Raw genomic sequence first — 19221 nt, 5'->3', positions numbered from 1 at the left:
CCCACGGCTTTGCCTGCTCTGCAGGGTCATATCCACTAGCAGGGAAGCAGGCTTATTTGTCTTTAAACAGACTTCTCAGGATCCCACTCCTGTCAGCCACTGCTCCCGTTCCCCTGCCTGTGCAGCATCTGTCTCAGAGTTCTCCCCCACCCCCCCTTAAACCCACTTCTGTCACGGTTTCCCCACCATCATGTTAGAACTGCACTTGTTGTGATGCTAATGCTCGTTCTCAGTCCTCGTCTGGACTGGCAGCGGCGTTCAAAGGACAGATGCTCATCTGCTTATTACTTCCTTCTGACACTTAGTAAGATGTGGCCTCCAGGATACTGTGACCTTCCAGGTTTCTCTCCTGTCTCATTGGATGATCTGCATTTCCTGTGCTGGTTTCGCTCTCCTGTGCTCCCTCCTAAGGATGCAGAGCTTAAGGACTCAGGCCTGGCCCCTCTTCTCTTTTGTTTGCATTCACCCCCTCAGTGATTTCGTCTAGTCTCTTAGCCTTAAATAGCATCCGTATCCTAAGGACGCTCAGATTTTTATCTCCAGCGTGAACCTCTCCTCTGACGTCCAGACTTGTCTGATTGTCTACTTAGCATCTCCAGTTGGGTCTAAAAGACGTGTCAGAGTCATCGTATCTAGAACTAAACCCTGTCTTCTGCTCAGACCCACTCAGTCAAAGTCTTCTCATCTCAGTTGTTGGCATTTCTGGCCTTGAGCTGCTCAGACCTTGAAACCTCTCTTTCTTTTTCTCCACATCCTGCATCCAACCCATCAGGAAACACTGAAGGCTACACTTTTAAAATATAGCTAAATCCAGCCTTTAGATCTAACTTCCAGATTACAGAGAAATACAGAGGACAGAGGAACAGGTTAAACTGAGTCACAAGGAAAGGATCAGGAAAATCCAGAAAGTGCGGTATTTCACAGGACAGTTGACCTGGTCTCTTCAGCAAGTGAATGTCAAGAGAAGAAAGGAACGGGGTGGATCCTTCTAGATCACAGAGTCCAGAGAGAAAGACACTGACCAAACGCATCACGTGGTTCTTCTGGAAGACCTGCCGCGTGCAGAGCGTGGATGCCCCGGAGGACGTCATGCTACGTGAGAAAGCCAGTCCCAGGGGGCAGACTGCACCACTCCACTTCTGGGAGGTGTCTGAAGTGGTCAGACTCATGGAAGCAGAGTGAAGTGGTGGCTGCCAGGGGCTGGGATTTGGGGGAAATGGGAGTTGCTGTTCAACAGGTGTAAAGTTTCAGTTGCATGAGATGCATAAGCCCTTAAGGCCTGCTGTGCAGCTCTGTGCTTGTGGTTCATAGCACTGTACTCTGGTCTTGAATGTCTCTCGAGAGGGCAGAGCTCATGTTAAGTGTTCTTACCACAGTTTCAAAAACAAAAACAAATGCAATGCATGAAGCTTGGATCTTGTGTGAACAAAGACATTTCAAGGATGTAATGGAGGAAATTTGAATACAGATTGAGTATTAGGTGGTATTCTGGGAGTGTTTCTTTGTTATGTTAGGTGTAGTATCAGAACCATGGTTAGTAAGGCACAGGAAAGTGCCTTACTTATCACAGATGTATAGTGGAATTTTTAGGAGTAAAAAAGTTTTGTGATAAAAATTATTACCTTTACTGCTACCATATTGGTCTGGCTGCCGTCATCTCTTGCCCATATCATGTTGGTAACTTCCTGACCAGTGTCGGTGTTTCTGTAGTTGCCTGCCCCAGAGTCTCATGTGAACCCAACAGCCACAGTGAGGTTTTCTGCTTAGAGCCCTGCACTGGTGCCCCATTTCACTCAGGGTAAAAGCCAAAGGACTCAGAGTGATGTATCAGAGCCCAAGTGACCTGAGCCCTTGGTACCACTCAGACCGCATTCCATTTTTTTTTTAACATCTTTATTGGAGTATAATTGCTTTACAATGGTGTGTCAGTTTCTGCTTTGTAACAAAGTGAATCAGTTATACACGTACGTATGTTCCCATATCTCTTCCCTCTTGAACTCTGACCTCATTTGCTGGCGTTCTTTCCCACAGCAGCACCCTGCTCGTCCTCACACGCCTTCTGCTGGGGGCATCGTGCGTGGCCCGTCCCTCTGCCTCGGATGTTTATCAGTCAGATGTCCACATGCTGCCCTTCCTCACCAGCTGCCAGTCCCCACTGAGAGCTGTCTGCCTCTCCACCTAGCCCACCCTGACCACCTGTTCAGTATCGCCGCCACCCTTACCTCCCAGAGCCCCTTGTCCTGCTCTAGAGTAGGTGTTCTGTAAATGCTAGCTAAATGAATGAATATGGAATTATGAACTTGGAAATGAAAAGAAAGCAACTTTTATCTTCTTTTATCCTTTATCTCCAAGAAGAGTTCACCACTCTGTCATTTTCCATCAACAGTTTCCCTGATACCAACTCGATGTTCTGACACCAGCTTCCTGAGGTAGCTCAGACCCACAAGTTAAGGTCACAGTCCTTTGATTCTGACCCTCGGGGCAGACTCGGCAGTTAAGGCCCCAGTCCCACAAGACTGTCCCCGCTGCAGACGCCAGGTAGATATGGATGGGGTCCGTGGGGCACCCACACTTCTGCCCAGCCAACTGCAAATGCAGGAGTTCCCATGAACCCCCTCAGGTTTGATATTTGCGAGAATGACACAAAACTCAGGGAAGCTCTATACTTATGATTACATTTTTATTGTACAGGATCCAACTCAGGAACAGCCACATGAAGGAGATGCACAGGGACGTGTGGGGTAGAGGCAGCGCAGAGCTCTGGGACCCCGTGAGCCCACTGCCTTCCCAGCACAGTGATGTGCTCACCCACCCCGAAGTTCTGAACCCTGTTGTTTAGGGTTTTATTGGGGGGTTTCACTAAAGAGACATGAGTGAAGTCGTTAGCCACGTGTTTGAACTCCGCCGCCAGTCCCTTCCTGGAGGTCGGGGGGTGGGGCTGAAAATTCCTCTGGGACCAGCCCTCGTCCTGAAGCTGTCTGTGGGTCCCACAGTGAATCACCCTGTTAGCATAAGCTCCGGTGTGGCTGGAAAGAGCTCATGATGAGTTATAAAAGACACCCCATCACTCAGGAAATTCTCAGAGTTTTAGGAGCTCAGCACCAGGATCCAGGGACAGAGGGCAAATATATTTTTTATTCTGCCACAACTGCATATTGATTGAAAGAGCAAGATCAGAAGTAGTTGTGCCTCTAAGTGCCATTATGTTTTATTTTCAGAGTTAAAGAAAGAGGGAAAAAGAAAGTAGATGAGACCAAAAGAGGTAAAATGAAGGCCAAGCTGCGGACAGCGGTGGAATGCCTCTTTTTATTTATGGGACCTGATTGCCTGCCCTTGGTTTAGAGCCTGTGCCTCTGCGCCTCTGTTGCTCTTTCTAACACTGCAGGGGCTAAAGCATAATTTGCTTTATTTTTGTTGTCATCAAGGATGCGAAATATGAATGTCATAGCCAACTCTTGAATATCCATTTAGTGGCAGGGGACCAAAATGATTGTTTTAGGTAATGAAAAGATGATTAGAAAATAGACCTAAGAGGGACTTCCCTGGCAGTCCGGTGGTTAAGACTCCGAGCTTCCGTTGCAGGGGGCACGGGTTTGATCCCTGGTCAGGGAACTAAGATCCTGCATGCTGCACAGCGCGGCCAAAAGAAAAAGGAAAATAGACCTAAGAATTAACGTATCTATTTTAAAAAATAGTAACATTTGCTAATAAAAATGTCATATTAAGAAATTGAGTCAAAATACAGTGTTTGTTTCGGACCCCATCTTAATTTGGGGGACTTCAATAAGAATATTATGGTACTTAAATAATTTAAGCAGTAGAAATAAAATTTAATTTTTTGGTTTCTGTGGAAGCAGTTGACTGCAGGATGACAGTGTATTCCTGGAATTGTGTTAACGGATTAAAATCAATGGGCTTTTCCTTTAGCTTAAGCTATGACTGGTGCATAAGTTACAGCCGAATAGATGTGCTGGGAAAGTCGAGGAAATGGCTTCATATGTTTTGTGGCTGGTTTGTGTCATTTCCTTAACAGGAGTCAGGACATAGTAAGACGCTAAAGATGGTTTCTGGCTCATGAAGAACATTCCGAGTAAGATTATCCCTTGTCATTTACGTATCTGTGCAGAACTATAATCTGTTAATATGTTGGAGAAAATCACCTTTATGCTGTTTGATCCTAGCCTGAGAACGTTTATTAAGGGGTACTTAGAAAACATTGCTGAAATTGTAAACTACTTAGCGAAACAGAGTTATGGCTAGATGCCTGCATATTTGAGTCAAGTTCATGACTAGGAAAAGTATTGAATGGAAGAATGCTGTGGACTACTATTGTTTTTTTTTTTTAATTGAAGTATAGTTGATTTACAGTGTTGTGTTAATTACTGCTGTACAGCAAAGTGATCCAGTTATACATATATATATATATATATATATATATATATATATATATATACTTTTTTAAAATATCCTTTTCCATTATGGTTCATTAGGTGATATTGAATATAGTTCACTATGCTATACAGTAGCACCTTGTTGTCGATCCATTCTATGTCTAAAAGCTTACATCTGCTAATCCCAACCTCCCACTCCATCCCTCCCCCAACCCCCTCCCCCTTGGCAACCACCAGTCTGTTCTCTATGTCTGTGGGTCTGTTCTGTTTCATAGATAGGTTAATTTGTGTCATAGTTTAGATTTGTGGACTACTATTCTTGCTGTGTTCCGCCCAAGTAGCAGATTGGAAGCTTATTAAATAAAAGTGCCATCACCTTCCAAATGTATTTCAGTGCACAGGTATCAATGAGAACTGCTGTGCGTCAGACGTGAAGTGCTGGGCAGACAGTGGTGAATGAGACAGACACCTGCCCCTGTTGACCATAGAACATCTTGAACGATGTGGGTCTTTGTTCTCTGTGACTAGACGGCTGAGCAGGAAGGAGAGAATTAGCCACAGGCCCTTGGTGGTGTTTGCTAGGACCAGTTTCGTGTTGAACTCTGCTGATCTCTTGTAACAAAAGCGACAGTACCATCAACTCTGCCACTTAACGGTGTGATTGAACCTGGGGAAATTACTTAACTTCTGAGTCTGATATTGCTCAGCGTACCATGGGGACAGCGATACCTTCCTGGCAGTGTCACTGTGAACACAGAGTGCCTGGCTCCATGGTTGGCAGGTTACTGGTGCTGAGTACATGGTGGTAATGGCTGTCTTTTGTCGTCTTCCCGCCCAGCTCAGGCACATTCTGAGGCTTTGATGTGGTCATCTTTTAGGCAAGAAGCAAACTGTATCATAGTGATTGGTTTGAAATACTTTATTCAGATTTTTCTGAGTTCTTTGATTCATAAGAAGTGTTGCTCTAAGTTGTAAATGAAGTATCCCATAATCTTGGAGTTCTCAGAGTATATAATTTTAGACATTTTAATTTTTTTTTAAATAAATTTATTATTTTATTTTTGGCTGCATTGGGTCTTCGTTGCTGCACGCAGGCTTTCTCTAGTTGCGGCGAGCGGGGGGCTACTCTTCATTGCGGTGCACGGGCTTCTCATTGCGGTGGCTTCTCTTACTGCGGAGCACAGGCTGTAGGCGTGCAGGCTTCAGTAGTTGTGGCATGTGGGCTCAGTAGTTGTAGCTCGCAGGTTGTAGAGCACAGGCTCAGTAGTTGTGACGCACAGGGTTGCTTATTTGCTCCGCGGCATGTGGAATCTTCCCGGACCAGGGCTTGAACCCATGTCCCCTGCATTGACAGGCAGATTCTTAACCACTGCGCCACCAGGGAAGCCCTCTTAGACATTTTAAAGCATTCTTTTATATAAGTTAAGGGGTTTCCTGTTGAAATATAAGTATCTTTTAGCTGTGTGGCCCTGAATTTCCACTTAGCTAGTAAGTTCAGTGCCTTTGGCTTTGGGTAATCACCACCCATTTAGCACCAGACTCACAGATTGCCCTACTTATGATTGTCATTTTTGATTGGAAAGACTATTACTTGATTGGCAATGATTATGATTTTTAGATTACAGTTTTTTTGATTATTAAAAATATGGAATATTTTTTACTTTCTGAGCTATTTTTATAACAATTCTTTAATATCTCAGTAGAATTCACTTAAGTTGTTTTTCTTTGCATTATGTATTTTCACAAGAGGTTTTAAGCAAAGAGGACACTTTGGGGGGGTTCTCTGCCCAGTTTACAGGAGTCCCTTTCTCTGAGACCTGAAGTTGTGGGTGTCCTACTTGTGGCTCTCCATCCTTTTGGTCACATACAATCGGACTAGGGATGAGAAACAGACTGTAGCTGTATTATTTGGAGTTTCCTGGGAATTTAGAATTGGGATTGAGTTATGGCTGGTCTTCAAAACTATCTTCTTGAACTGGCATGGTGAAGACTTGGAGTGTGTGTGTGGCTCTCTTCAGCGTTGTGTGGAGAAACAGAAAAAGTTGGTCTTCAGAGAGAAAACAAATAGATGGGCAGAAGCAAAGGTGAAAGTCAGAAGGGGAGTACTGTCTGGATTCTTAACAGCTTTGCAGATCCTAATTTCACTACTCAAGGAGGCCCAGCTATCTTTATGTACCATAACATACATCAGTGGTCTTCCAGTAAGTTCCCTTTTTTTGCACAGTTTTGCTCAAATTAGTTTCTCTGACTTAACAGCAAAAGAACCTTGACTAAAGAAGCTAGATGAAGCTTAAAACAAAAATAGATGGGTATGAATATCTACATGCAGAAGGAGGAAGTTAGACCCTTTACGTACACTATGCACATGGATCATAACTTCAATTTAAAACTAAAGCTGTGAGAATCTTAGAAGAAAACATGGAAGTAAATCTTCCTGACCTTGGATTAGGCAAAACCTTCTTAGATATAATACCAACAGCAAAAGATAGATAAATTGAACGTTATCAAAAATTAAAAACCATTGTGCTGCAAATTATGCCATCAAGAAAGTGAAAAGATAACTCACAGAATGTGCGAAATTATTTACACATCTTATATCTGATAAGGTGCTTTTACCCTGAATACTGAAAACAACAAAAAAAAAAAAACCGAAAAAAAAACCACCTCTCACAACTCAATAATAAAAAGACAATTCAGTTGTTTAACAGGAAAGACTCTGAATAGACTTGTCCATAGAGGATATACAGGTGGCCAATAAGCACATGAAAAGATGCTCAACGTTGTTAGTCATTAAGGAAGTGCAAATCAAAACCACAGTGAGAGGGACTTCCCTGGTGGCACAGTGGTTAAGAATCTGCCTGCCAACACAGGGGACACGGGTTCGAGCCCTGGTCTGGGAAGATCCCACATGCCACGGAGCAACTAAGGCCGTGCACCACAACTGCTGAGCCCATGCACCACAACTACTGAAGCCCGCACGCCTAGAGCCCGTGCTCCGCAACAAGAGCAGCCACTGCAATGAGAGGCCCACTCGCCGCAACTAGAGAAAGCCCGCACGCAGCAACGAAGACCCAACACAGCCAAAAATTAAAAAAATAATAAAAATAAATGAATTATAAAATTTTTTTTTAAAAAACACAGTGAGATAATATAATACTTCACACCCACTAGGATGAGCATAACTTTTTAGAGAGATAATAACAAATGTTGACAGGCTGTGGAAAAATTGGAACTGACGTGTTGCTAGCAGGAGTGTAAAATGGTACAGCTGCTTTGGAAAACAGTTTGGTCACACTTCAGATGTTAAACAGAGTTATTATGGGACCGAGCAATTCCACTCCTAGGAACATACCCACATGAAGCATGTATATCAGCTGATGAATAGATAGACAAAATGTAGTGTATCCATAAATGGAATGTTTTTGAGCCATAAAAAGGAATGAAGTGGTGACACGTCCTACAACATGGATGAACCTTAAAAGCATGCTGAGTGAAAGAAGCCAGACACAAAAGACCCCACACAGTGTATAATTTCATTTATATGAAATGTACAAAATAGGCAAGCCCATGAAAACAGAAAGTAGATTAGTAATTTCTAGAGGCTGGAGAGAGGGAAATGGGAGTGACAGCCAATGGATACAGGATTTCTTTGGGGAAGGTGGAAAGGTTCTAAAATTAGATTGTGGTGATGTGAATGTAATAAAATCCATTGCATTGTGTATTTCAAATGGGTGAGTTGTATGGTATGTGAATTATATCTCAATTTTTAAAAATTTAAGAGTAGAGAAATAGACAATAAAGTTAACATGTTAACTTGGATACAGGCTTCAAAAATAATCCTAATAGATTTCTACAGGGAAAACTTAGCTGTAACTTTTTTCCTAAATACTTACGCCTTGGGACTTCCCTGTTGGCGCAGTGGTTAAGAATCCACCAGCCAATGCAGGGGACACGGGTTCAATCCCTGGCCCGGGAGGATCCCACATGCCACAGAGCAACTAAGCCCGTGCACCATAATCACTGAGCCTGTGCTCTAAAGCCCGCAAGCCACAACTACTGAAGCCCACACACCTAGATCCTGTGCTCTGCAACAAGAGAAGACACTGCAGCGAGAAGCCTGTGCACTGCAACGAAGAGTAGCCCCTCTCGCTGCAACTAGAGAAAGCCTGCGCGCAGCAACGAGGACCCAACACAGCCATTAATTAATTAATTAATCAATCAAGCAATTAATTTAAAAAATTCTACCAAAAAATTCTTATGCCTAAGTATGTATATTTTTCTTAATAATAAAGTTTTAAAATTCTACATAGCAGGTTACTTTATTTAAAGGTAATTTGACCAAAATTTAGTAGCGGTTGTATTTATCAGTCTGAGTGACAGTGTAAGTTGAAATGTAGATTTTTTTTCCCCTAACATTTTTCCCTTGTTGCCATTATGTTTTCTGAGTGAACGGAGGTTGTTGTGTAATGAAAAGATCTTTGGATTTGGCACTTGCTGGAGCAGGACAGAGGTGTTCAGTCTGTGGTCTTGAACAAATAATTTAATTTTTTAGAGCATCGATTTCAGGAACTTTAAAGCGACTATCATACCAGGATAAAACCTTTTTTTTTTTTCTTTCTCGTGTTTATAGAAGTTTTGGAGGTTTTCCTAAGAAAAATAAGCATAAGTATATTCAGCGTCTATCCTTGTTTCAGTTTGTTTGTCCACACCAGTGTTATCTTAGATTTAGGGCTTCTGCAAACAGAAATGGTATCCAACTTTGTCTAATGTCTAGTATTACATAAACAGGTTCTCTGTTTATATTATTTAAAGAAACTGAAATTTTAATAACATTATTGGTGACCTTTGAAGTAGTAGGTGATGGAAGTCATTGAAATATTAACTGAAAAGCTTATTTTAACCTTCTTCCTAATATACGTCCTTTGCCTTTATAAAACAATTGTCATTGATTTTGACTGTTTTTAGATATTAGCATGGTATCTACTAATTATGTTAATTCCAGATTAGTGTATAATTTGAAAAACATGTATTAATTGTATGTTATCACTTTTCACCTTTTAGCTTGCTTTTGATAAAATTATGTTTTTTAATGAGTGATAACAGTTGATTTTAGAGATTTCTACTGTAATTGCATTCGATCTCATGTACATGTATTATTTTGTGGCTCATGTGTGTCAAATACCTTTTTTTGTTGCAGTTAAGTGATAATACAGGAGGGGTTTCAATTGTGTGTGTGTGTTTGGTTTTGTTTTAGCTTGAAAGCTACATGATATTAACATGCTAGCCTTTTCTTATTTGCAGAGATCCTGCATATTTTGATGAAAATTGGCTAAACAGAATTAAAACTGAAGTAGGAGATAATTGGAGGCTAAAGGTATTTTCTTTTTATTTTCCTATTTGTTAATTAACCTTTTACTTGGGTGTATATAATACTTGTTGACTTTTGCTCTGATGTGTCTAGTGAGCTTTAGAAACTTAGATAGCCTTTGGTGAAATAATCTAGAATTGAAGATTGGGGCAACCTGGAATTGCTCACCAAGATATAGTCTGAGTTGGTAAAGCATAGTGACTGAGGGCTCGGGCTTCAGAGCCAGACTGCCTGTGTCCACATCCCAGCCCAGCCGCTCACAGCCGCTGGGAAAGTCTTTAACCTTTCAGTGCCTGAGTTTTCCCGTTTGTAAAATGGGGATTGTGATAGGATCTACCTCACAGAGATAAATGAATTAATACATATAATGTACTTAGGACAGTAATGTTAGTTGCTAGTGTTGTTATTAATAATGAGAAAATACTGATCATTATTAACTGTGTCCAGAACACTCAGAGAATGGATTATTTTTATTTCCTTCCTAGTAGCCTTATTTTTCGGTATTCCCCAAGCATCTTTGATGGAAACCCACAGTGAGAAACACAGTTTACACTGCAGCCTCCCACCCGCCTAACTGCATGTTCCTGAATAGTTGAATACGTTTTTAACCTTACTTAATGCAGTAATGTTTTTAGTTTAGTTTTTGAAATATAGATTGCAACCCATCTGTAAATTATTTTTTTAACTTTATATTTTGAAACGATTATAGATTCACAGGGGTTGGGAAAAGAAATGTACAGAGAAGTTCCACATACCTTTCCCCTAGTTTCTCCAGGGCTGACATCTTGTGTGACTGTAATGCAGTAGCAAACCTGGGGAACCGACGTGGATACGATCCACAGCGTGTTCACAGTTCAGTCGTTCTGCACACACTCTTCTGTGTGTGTGCGCCGCCCTGTATGGCCCTGTCAGCGTGTAGACTCACATAACGGCGATGCAGGCTGCCCCATCCCTGCCGGGTGTCCGGTGGAGCCTCTCTCCCATCAACCACACCACCCTCACCCGAACCCCTGGCCACCGCTGACTTGTTCTCCATCTCTATAGTTTCCTTACACCACCTTGATCTGTGGTCATGACTGGCAGCTTGGAAAACTCTGGAGCCATTTATTTTTAATACACATTGGTAGGGACTCCGAAGTGCAAGTGAGTGAGCGTGTGAAACCCCTGGACTTAAGATGAGCTAAGCGTGGTTTGTCTTTATATTTCCCCATAAAACACGTGTTTGAGGAAAATATTTATTCACTGACTAGATATTGGGTCTGCCAAAATCTAATTCCTCCTTTTCACTAAGCTAGAGTGAATGGATGCTATTTAATTTCTCAATAACCCTTCAAGAACAGGCAATAAAAGTGATGGCTTTTTAACGTTATAACCTGTTTAAAGTCTTGCTGCTAAATCAGCTTATGTTTGCTGCTGCTTCACAAGAGGGAGTTGCGTGTCCCACGCCCGTGCACACAGTGTGCGCGTAAATCCACACGGTCTTCAGTGTCACCAGGGTGGCAAAGGCAGTAACAGAGAGAAAACGAAATGTTTATTGTACTCTTAATATTCTGAACTGAAAGTAACCATTCCGATTTGCATTCCTATTCTCTATATTTTATCCTATATTATGTTTCTTCAATTATATTTCTTCAATTTTAAGATTGATTTTAAGATACCATTGATTAATTATAAGATTTGTAGCTTTTTTCAGTGGAGAATAAACTACCATTTTAAGTGAAAACATTGATTTTTAAGACTTTCTAATTTAAAATGTTATAATACGAAAAATTGAACACCCTAGAACCAGAGAAAGTATATTATATATTTTCCGTGTCTCCAAATTTTTAGGCATACAAAACATGTTAGTTTTATTTATGAGATTCTTTTTTTTTAATATGAAGTTTTCAGTTTATTTTCTCCCTTAAAAATAAGTATGTCTTTGAGTAACCACTGGATCCCCCTGCTGTGGAATCTTTTATTTGATAGCTATCACTCCTACAGTCTTCTGTCCTAGGACATCTTCAACTATGAGCATCTACCTGGGGACAGCCAGGTAGATGATCAACAGCATCATATCGTGTGTGCATGTGACTTAACGCAAATTCAGCCAGATGAGTTGGGTCAAAAAAAAAAAGGGAAGAAAATAAGTTTACAGTAAGTAGTGCAGGTAACTCTGCCGTGATTTCACCCAGGTAACATGACCAGGAGCCTGCGCTCTGGAGTGGAGTGAGTGTTGGCCCCCATCCTGTCTTGTTACTGGGATGCTTCTTATAGCACAAGTATCTTGGCAATGCTGAGCGTTATACTAACATTTAAAGATGCAGTAGTATTTTTTTAACCTTATGGCTCCTAAATATTTACTTGGTCTCAGCTGAAGGAAAACACTTTTCTGACCATGGAGGAATTTGGAATCATTCCTTCATAGGTGACTACCTGATTTGTAGGTTGTGTTAGGAGATATCCAAGGGTAATTTTGACTGTAATTTTTGTTTAATGCTCTAAATTTAGAACTTACCCTCTATGTAACATGCAACTCTACTTTTCTGGGTAAAACAGCACTGAGCTCAAGTCTTCACTAAGGATGATACATTTTTTTTTCCATGCAGAAGATCTACATAATTTAATCTTACTGTTAGGTCTTGTTCAGTTACCTTCGAATTTTTGTCAGTGTGGTTAGAACATTGAAAATTTAACATAATTGGATACTTAATTTGCTTTATAAATCTCTTAGATCAAATAAATTAAGCCACTGATAGTCTTTTTTATGATAGTAATTCAAATGTACTGTTGAATTTTATTTTTTATGTTTACTTTATGATTAACAAGAATGATTAGTTGGTTCAGAAATTTTTTAGGTTAAACTATATTTTCATCTGTGATTGCTTTTTACCCAGTTGGTTTCTCTCTCTTTAAACAGATAAGCAATTTAAAGAAAATTTTGAAAGGAATCCTGGATTACAATCATGAGGTAAGGAGTTTTTATCATTCTGCTTGGAAGTATTACTATAGGATAGTTTAATCTTACAATATTTTACAGTAGTTTCAAGTAAAGGAAATATTACCTTAATATTAATAATCAGCTTTATTTTCCATTATATGGTCTCTAAGATGTTGGTTCAAAAAGCTGGTTCACCAGCTATTAGATGTTTACTAGATAATCTTTTTCACTATAATATGGATAGTTTGTGAGTGGTTACTCATTTATGTTGAACTTTCCCTTCTGCTGTCCATTAACTCTCTCCTTTCTTCCCTTACTCGTGAAGGTGGTTTAGAGTCCATGCATAGTTACTAACAAGTCCTGTGCCTACTTCCATTTTATTCCTTGGCAAACCCCTACCCCTAGATTAACTCAGTTTATCCTCTGAGTCTGCATCAGAACGGTCAGGATATCGCTGGGGAAAAAAATCAGGCAGTGGAACTAGTTTTACTTTAAATTTCATGATCACAGATACCAAGTGGACGCAACATAGCCTAGAAACACCTGTGTTATTTCCTTACTGTTTTTTCCCGACAAGCTTATATGCATTTAAACCTACATCTGTACTTACGTTATCTGTCTTCACCTCAGTGTGTGACTCTGCCGTCCGCCCTACTATTCAAGTCCAGAGCCTACAGATCATCCTGCAGTCCTTCCTTCATTTGATATCATCAGCAAGACCTATAGTTAAATCTCCAAAATACAGTTTTCTCTGTTTCTGCTGCCACCACCCTGTACCGAGCCATCACCAGCTTTTGCTTAGATAACTCGCGGAGTGTGCCCTGATTTCACTTCTGCCCCGCTACAGTCTATTCTCCACTCTCAAGCCAGGATGAGTTTTTAAAAAGGAGAATTTATGTCACTCTCATCCTCCAAGTCATCTTCCATGGTTTCCTGTCGCATCGAGAATCAGATCCATACTTCTTACGAGGAGCCACCGGATGCCACATGACCCTTCTCACCTCCTCTTTCCCTGCTCTTTCCTTACCCATCACACTACAGCCACATTCATCCTGCTTCTGTGCTTTTAGGATCTTCTTTTTTCACTGTAGGGTTATCAGACAGAAACCTACCCGTTTGTCTAAATGTGTCATTTCATTTGGGGCCAGTTTCCCCATGAAGGAAGCCTCCATTCTCTTTCCTTATGTGGGTGTCTTGTTATCAGTATTTTAGAGTCAAATGGAGTGAAGGTGGCCAGGGGAGTCTTCCTGTTGTGGGCATGAACCTATATTTAACTTCTGCTCTTTCTGGTGCCCCCTGGTTCAGAAGCTCTCAGGCTCTACTTCTCTGGAGAGTGCACATCCAGCCTTTCTGGGGGAGGTGGAGGGGTCAGTAGTACTCAGTTTCTTTGCTCAGCGTGCATACCACATACCAGATGAGGGACTAAGTTGTTGTGACTCAGGATAGTTATAATTTATGTATGGGAGGTATAAGTAGAAATTGGGAGTGAGATTGGCTTAACTGCTCTGCTCTTAACAGTGAGTTTCTGACAAACTAATCTCTATCAAGTATTTTATTTGGTCATATAGATGTAAATGCAATTCTCATGTTTTTATCTCTGTCCAGATTTTAGGGCAGCAAATTAATGACTTTACTCTCCCTGATGTGAACCTTATTGGGGAGCATTCTGATGCCGCAGAGCTGGGAAGGATGCTCCAACTCATTTTAGGCTGTGCTGTGAACTGTGAACAGAAGCAAGGTAATTTATTTGACGTTAGTGTATGCATGTAAAATAGTTAAGTAAAGTAATACACATTGTATATTTTATATATAAATCCCATGTACAAACAACAACATCTTAAGGCCACCCACAAAGTATGCCATTTTCTGTGATTTTGCTAGTAATCTGTTTTCAAGCTGAAGAGAGTTTTACAGGTTAGAATAAATTTGATTATGATGATGTTCTTCCCCTTTCTGCAAGACTGCATAATTCTTTGAGTAGATTATTTTTAACTACACTGAATGTAATGAAATTTACTGTTAATTGGACAAGGTCCAGCCAAATTAATTAATAATTAATTAATAATAGTCAATTCAGCTATAGGAGTGTAAAGTTCGATATTTTAGATTGCAAGTGCAAAGGGTTTACTTCATAAACATTTACTGAATTCATGCATCATGCCGGGGCTTGGAACACAGTGTCAGACAAAACCAATATAGTACCTGCCCTCACGGAACTTGCAGTTGAGTGGGGTGGGCATTTCTAAGTAGAACCCTTGACTTTAAAAGGCAGATGAAAACTTATTTAATGTAGTTCATTGAATTCAGATAAGAATTTCTTATGTGTTTATTCTGTTAGGAGATTCATCAGCTCTTGGAGATGTATAGCTGTTAAGAGTTGGCTCATTACTTATTACAGGGTGTGAATAGGAGAAGGCAAGGATGTTACCTATATCCGTCATTCTATGGGAAGACAATCAAAATATTTGTTGAGCTTCTCACACAGACCAAGTGTTCTCTGTAACACCTGGCTTGAGGTTTTCCCTAAAAATTACATAAATGATGAAAAATTTGAACAGGATTTTAACCTCTCACTGTCCAGAGGGCATGCTCTGGTCTCAGGAACACAGCAGAGAGCTTGGATCAAATGCACTTCTGAGTTGCCGAGTGTTACCTGTCACTGCCCTGGGGGCCCGGCCTCTTTCCTCGTCTGCAGAGGGAGGGCACGACAGCTGGTCGTCGTGAGGAGTCGGTGAAACGGTGTGTGTGTTTGCTTCGCAACCCATAGCGCACCGCAGACACAAGGGCTCTGTGTTTAGAGGCTGTTTCTCAGTTCCTAGAAGTGAGGCGTTGGCTCAGCGTGCATTTCTCTTGGCTATCTGACTTGTCAAATTGGGGCACGTAAGTGGTGGTGTATTTGAAAAAGCAGAGATTAGCAGTAAAAACGCACTAAAAATAATATTTACCTAGTTCTCCCTCCTGCCTGGTTAACAGAACAAACAGCACTTTTTACAAATTGGGAAACTGAGACTCCTGAGTATTGTTTGACTTGCCCAAGATCTCTTGCTCGTGAGAGGCTAGCGAGGACAAAAACACGTGTCTCCCACATTAGAACTAAATGCTCTTTGTACTGAGCTGAGCTGTAGGCTTTGGACCTAGACGCTCATTTTGCAGGACAGACTCCCTGGCGTAGCCTAGCTCATTCTCCACTGCCTCCTGGATCTGCCAGTAATCATACGTACTTGGATTTTGGACTTTTAAGATTTAACTTTTTTTTTTTTAACTTTTCAAAACTAGTACATTAACGTGGTTCTCATCATCATTTTATCATCCAGCATTTTACGGTGTTCGCGGGGAAGGGCCTTGACGTGGCAACACCGCTTCTTAACTAACGCTTCCCCTCTCACACCTGACTAACCTCCGCCCCCTGTCCCCCGTCACACCCTTCACACCCACAGGGCTGTCGTCCGTCTTCCTCCCATGACTGGGCCACTGCCTCTCCCCACCATGTTCACAGTCTTTCATTCCGATCCCGGCTGTGCCAGCTGCTCTGTAGCCTGGGAATTCTGTGCTTGGTGCCTTGTACCCAACGCTCGTAGGACGCTCCTCACTAACAAACCAAACAAACAAAAACTTCAGCTCAGACTAAAGGGATTCTTTTTTTTTTTTAAACCGGAAAGTGGTTAAGTTATCATGCACAGTATTCCTACTTTGGGCCTAAGAACGATGCCTGTGGTTTAAGTGTGTTGTGTATGCTTGCATATGCATCATTGATTGGGTACAAGCAGCCTTACGACAGTACTTCCTTAAAAACATGCTTTGTTTAACTAAAAGCTTTGGCATTAACAACCAGAATGTCGTAATTTAATAGTGCTGTCAAAATTCTCTTTTTTTTTTTAAACAAGTTACCTGTCAAGCAAAGGACTACAGTTTGGCATTCCAAATCCATGAGTTTCTTGCCAGTAGGTCACTGTAACGATTGCACAGTAAGACTCTTTCATATAATATTAGAGTGCTGAGACAATTTTTTTTGGTGATTTTTTGGGTATAGAGTGGAGAGAGGCAGGTTGAGGCTATAATTTCCTAATGACTTTATGTTTTAAAATGTTTCTTATTGGGTGGGGACGGGGGAGTGATGAATTGGGAGATTGGGATTGACATGTATACACTAATGTGTATAAAATGGATGACTAATAAGAACCTGCTGTATAAAAAAATAAAATTCAAAAAAAATGTTTCTTGTTAAAATATATTTACGTATTTGTTGAAATCCAGCTGGCCTATTGATTTTTTATGCTTAATACCTGTTTTTTCATCTATTATTGGATTTGAAAATAATGAAAACTACTTCCAGGGCTTTATTTAGAAGGCAGAATTTTTTTTTTTCAACTTTGGCACTCTGAACGGCTAAGGGAGCCTTCTCTTTTTCGGCATTGGTGAGGGTAAGGTGGATGAAATTGATGCTTTAGCTTATTAGAGACTTGGGTCATTGTTTTAAAGCCCAGGGTTACACAATGTTTAACTATAGCGTCAGTCTCTATCTTAAATTCACCTTAATTCTTTGTCCTGAGCAGGTCTCAGTATCCCTAAGTTTTTTTTTTTTAATTGTAGAAAATATTAAGGTAGAAATTATACACAATTCAATACTTTGATGTCACATAAGAATAAAACACAGACATCAAAGTTTTATAACATGTAGCAAAGAATAATGTGAAAGATTTTTAGATTTTAGGAACAGTAATATGGAGTCCTTTCCATTCTGGCCTTAGGCTGTACCGTTTCATTGTTTTACATTCCCGAGATCCTCCATTCCTGTGACCTTTAGCTGTAGCCTCAACTTTATGGGGGGGGCAGTTATTTTTAAGGACGGATAAATAATGTGATTTTCAGCCTTTACTTTACCTATGACACATGTATTTAACCATATACGAGGAATTCCGAGGAAGAATCAAAACACAGGAAACTTCTTTTCAGAATTCATGAAGTGTTAGCCTTTACTCCCTTGATTGTCTATAACTTGAACACTGACATTCCAGGTTGTTCTTACTTTCAGAGTACATCCAAGCCATCATGATGATGGAGGAATCTGTGCAACACGTTGTCATGACAGCCATCCAGGAGGTATGTTGGACCTTTGTGCTTACAGTTTGTGAGAAGTTAAAGGAGCAAACGTGAGTTTAAGTAATTGAAGTAGAAATTTTAAAAAGAGATTCTCCTACTCATTTTTTGAGAATTTTTTTCTTCGCACTTATGCTATAGCTTGTCTCATTTTTATTTAAACGTTAAATGTTTATCTTGGAATTATAGATATTCCGTAACAATTCCTAATTTTTTTTAATGCTCTAATGAATTAGGAATAGTAGACTAATTCCTAAAGCCATTACGAATAATATCTATCTTAAACCAGCAGTCTGCCTCACACTTAAGTATTGGTTTCTTATTTGGAAGGAAATGGGTCTTCAACTCCAGCCAGACTCAAGGCAATTTCTAGATGAATATTTATTTGAAACTGTAGGAGGGGAAAAATGTTTTTCTCCTCTACCCTTTCAAGTTTTTAGCTGGAACCTCTGTTAAAAACAAACAAACAAAAAACAGATTAACAATAGAAGAGCATACAAATGTATTTAAGTTTTACACAACACAGGAGGCTTCATAAAGAAATGAAGATCAAAGAAGTGTTTCTTTTTTTTTAAAATTATTTTATTTATTTATTTTTGGCCGTGTTGGGTCCTTGTTGCTGCGCGTGGGCTTTCTCTAGTTGCGGCGAGCGGGAGCTACTCTTCCTTGTAGTGCGCGGGCTTCTTATTGCGGTGGCTTCTCTTGTTGCGGAGCACGGGGTCTAGGTGCGTGGGCTTCAGTAGTTGCGGCACGTGGGCTCAGTAGTTGTGGCTCGCGGGCTCTAGAGCGCAGGGTCAGTAGTTGTGGCGCATGGGCTTAGTTGCTCCACGGCATGTGGGATCTTCCTGGACCAGGGATCAAACCCGTGTCCCCTGCATTGGCAGGCAGATTCTCAACCACTGTGCCACCAGGGAAGCCCAAAGAGGTGTTTCAACCTGAGTGTTTTGATGCTGGATTTGGTGAAGAGTGGAAAATCTCGTGGAAAAATGTGATAGGGCGAAAAACAGCAAGTCCTGTTTGTTCGGATTCCTTCTGCATCCCTCTGACTTTGGAGATACGGATACTCCTTTCCTCTGAGCATAGGGAGGGTGCCTCTCACGTGAGGGACTTAAGACCTGCTTCAGAGGAAGGTCAGAAAATTTTTCCTGTCCCTGCTGTTTCTCAAATTCCTTCAGCTTGAAACATTCAACATGCCAAACTGCCATATTTGGGGGTAGCATGTCCTGAACTCCATCAGGTGTCAGACATAGAACTATAAGAGTGAAAGTGATCTTAAGATGGGAGAATTTTTTAATCATAGAAGTAATGGAAGAAACCTTTAAGGGAACTAAAATAGTATAGAATGTAAGTAACTAACAGAAAAAAATGCAACAGACAAACATGAAAAATGCTAAATGCAAATTAAGATAAAGTGTTTCCTTTTTTATTCTACTTTTTTTTTTTTT

At 40.7% G+C, this 19221-nt stretch overlaps 1 protein-coding gene across 1 annotated transcript in view; it reads left to right on the top strand.

Moving 5' to 3' along the window:
- The window catches only part of HOOK3 (hook microtubule tethering protein 3), a 103394-nt gene that overhangs the window by 19265 nt on the left and 64908 nt on the right, over positions 1-19221 (top strand). Inside the window, exons 3-6 of the mRNA XM_079909561.1 lie at positions 9693-9765; positions 12659-12709; positions 14285-14417; positions 17712-17779. Coding sequence (XP_079765687.1) covers positions 9693-9765; positions 12659-12709; positions 14285-14417; positions 17712-17779 — 325 coding nt within the window. The remainder of the gene's footprint in view (positions 1-9692; positions 9766-12658; positions 12710-14284; positions 14418-17711; positions 17780-19221) is intronic.

Source organism: Stenella coeruleoalba (genome assembly GCF_951394435.1).
Source record: "Stenella coeruleoalba genome assembly, chromosome: 21".
NCBI lineage: Eukaryota > Metazoa > Chordata > Mammalia > Artiodactyla > Delphinidae > Stenella > Stenella coeruleoalba.
This window is presented reverse-complemented; position numbering and strand designations above follow the sequence as displayed.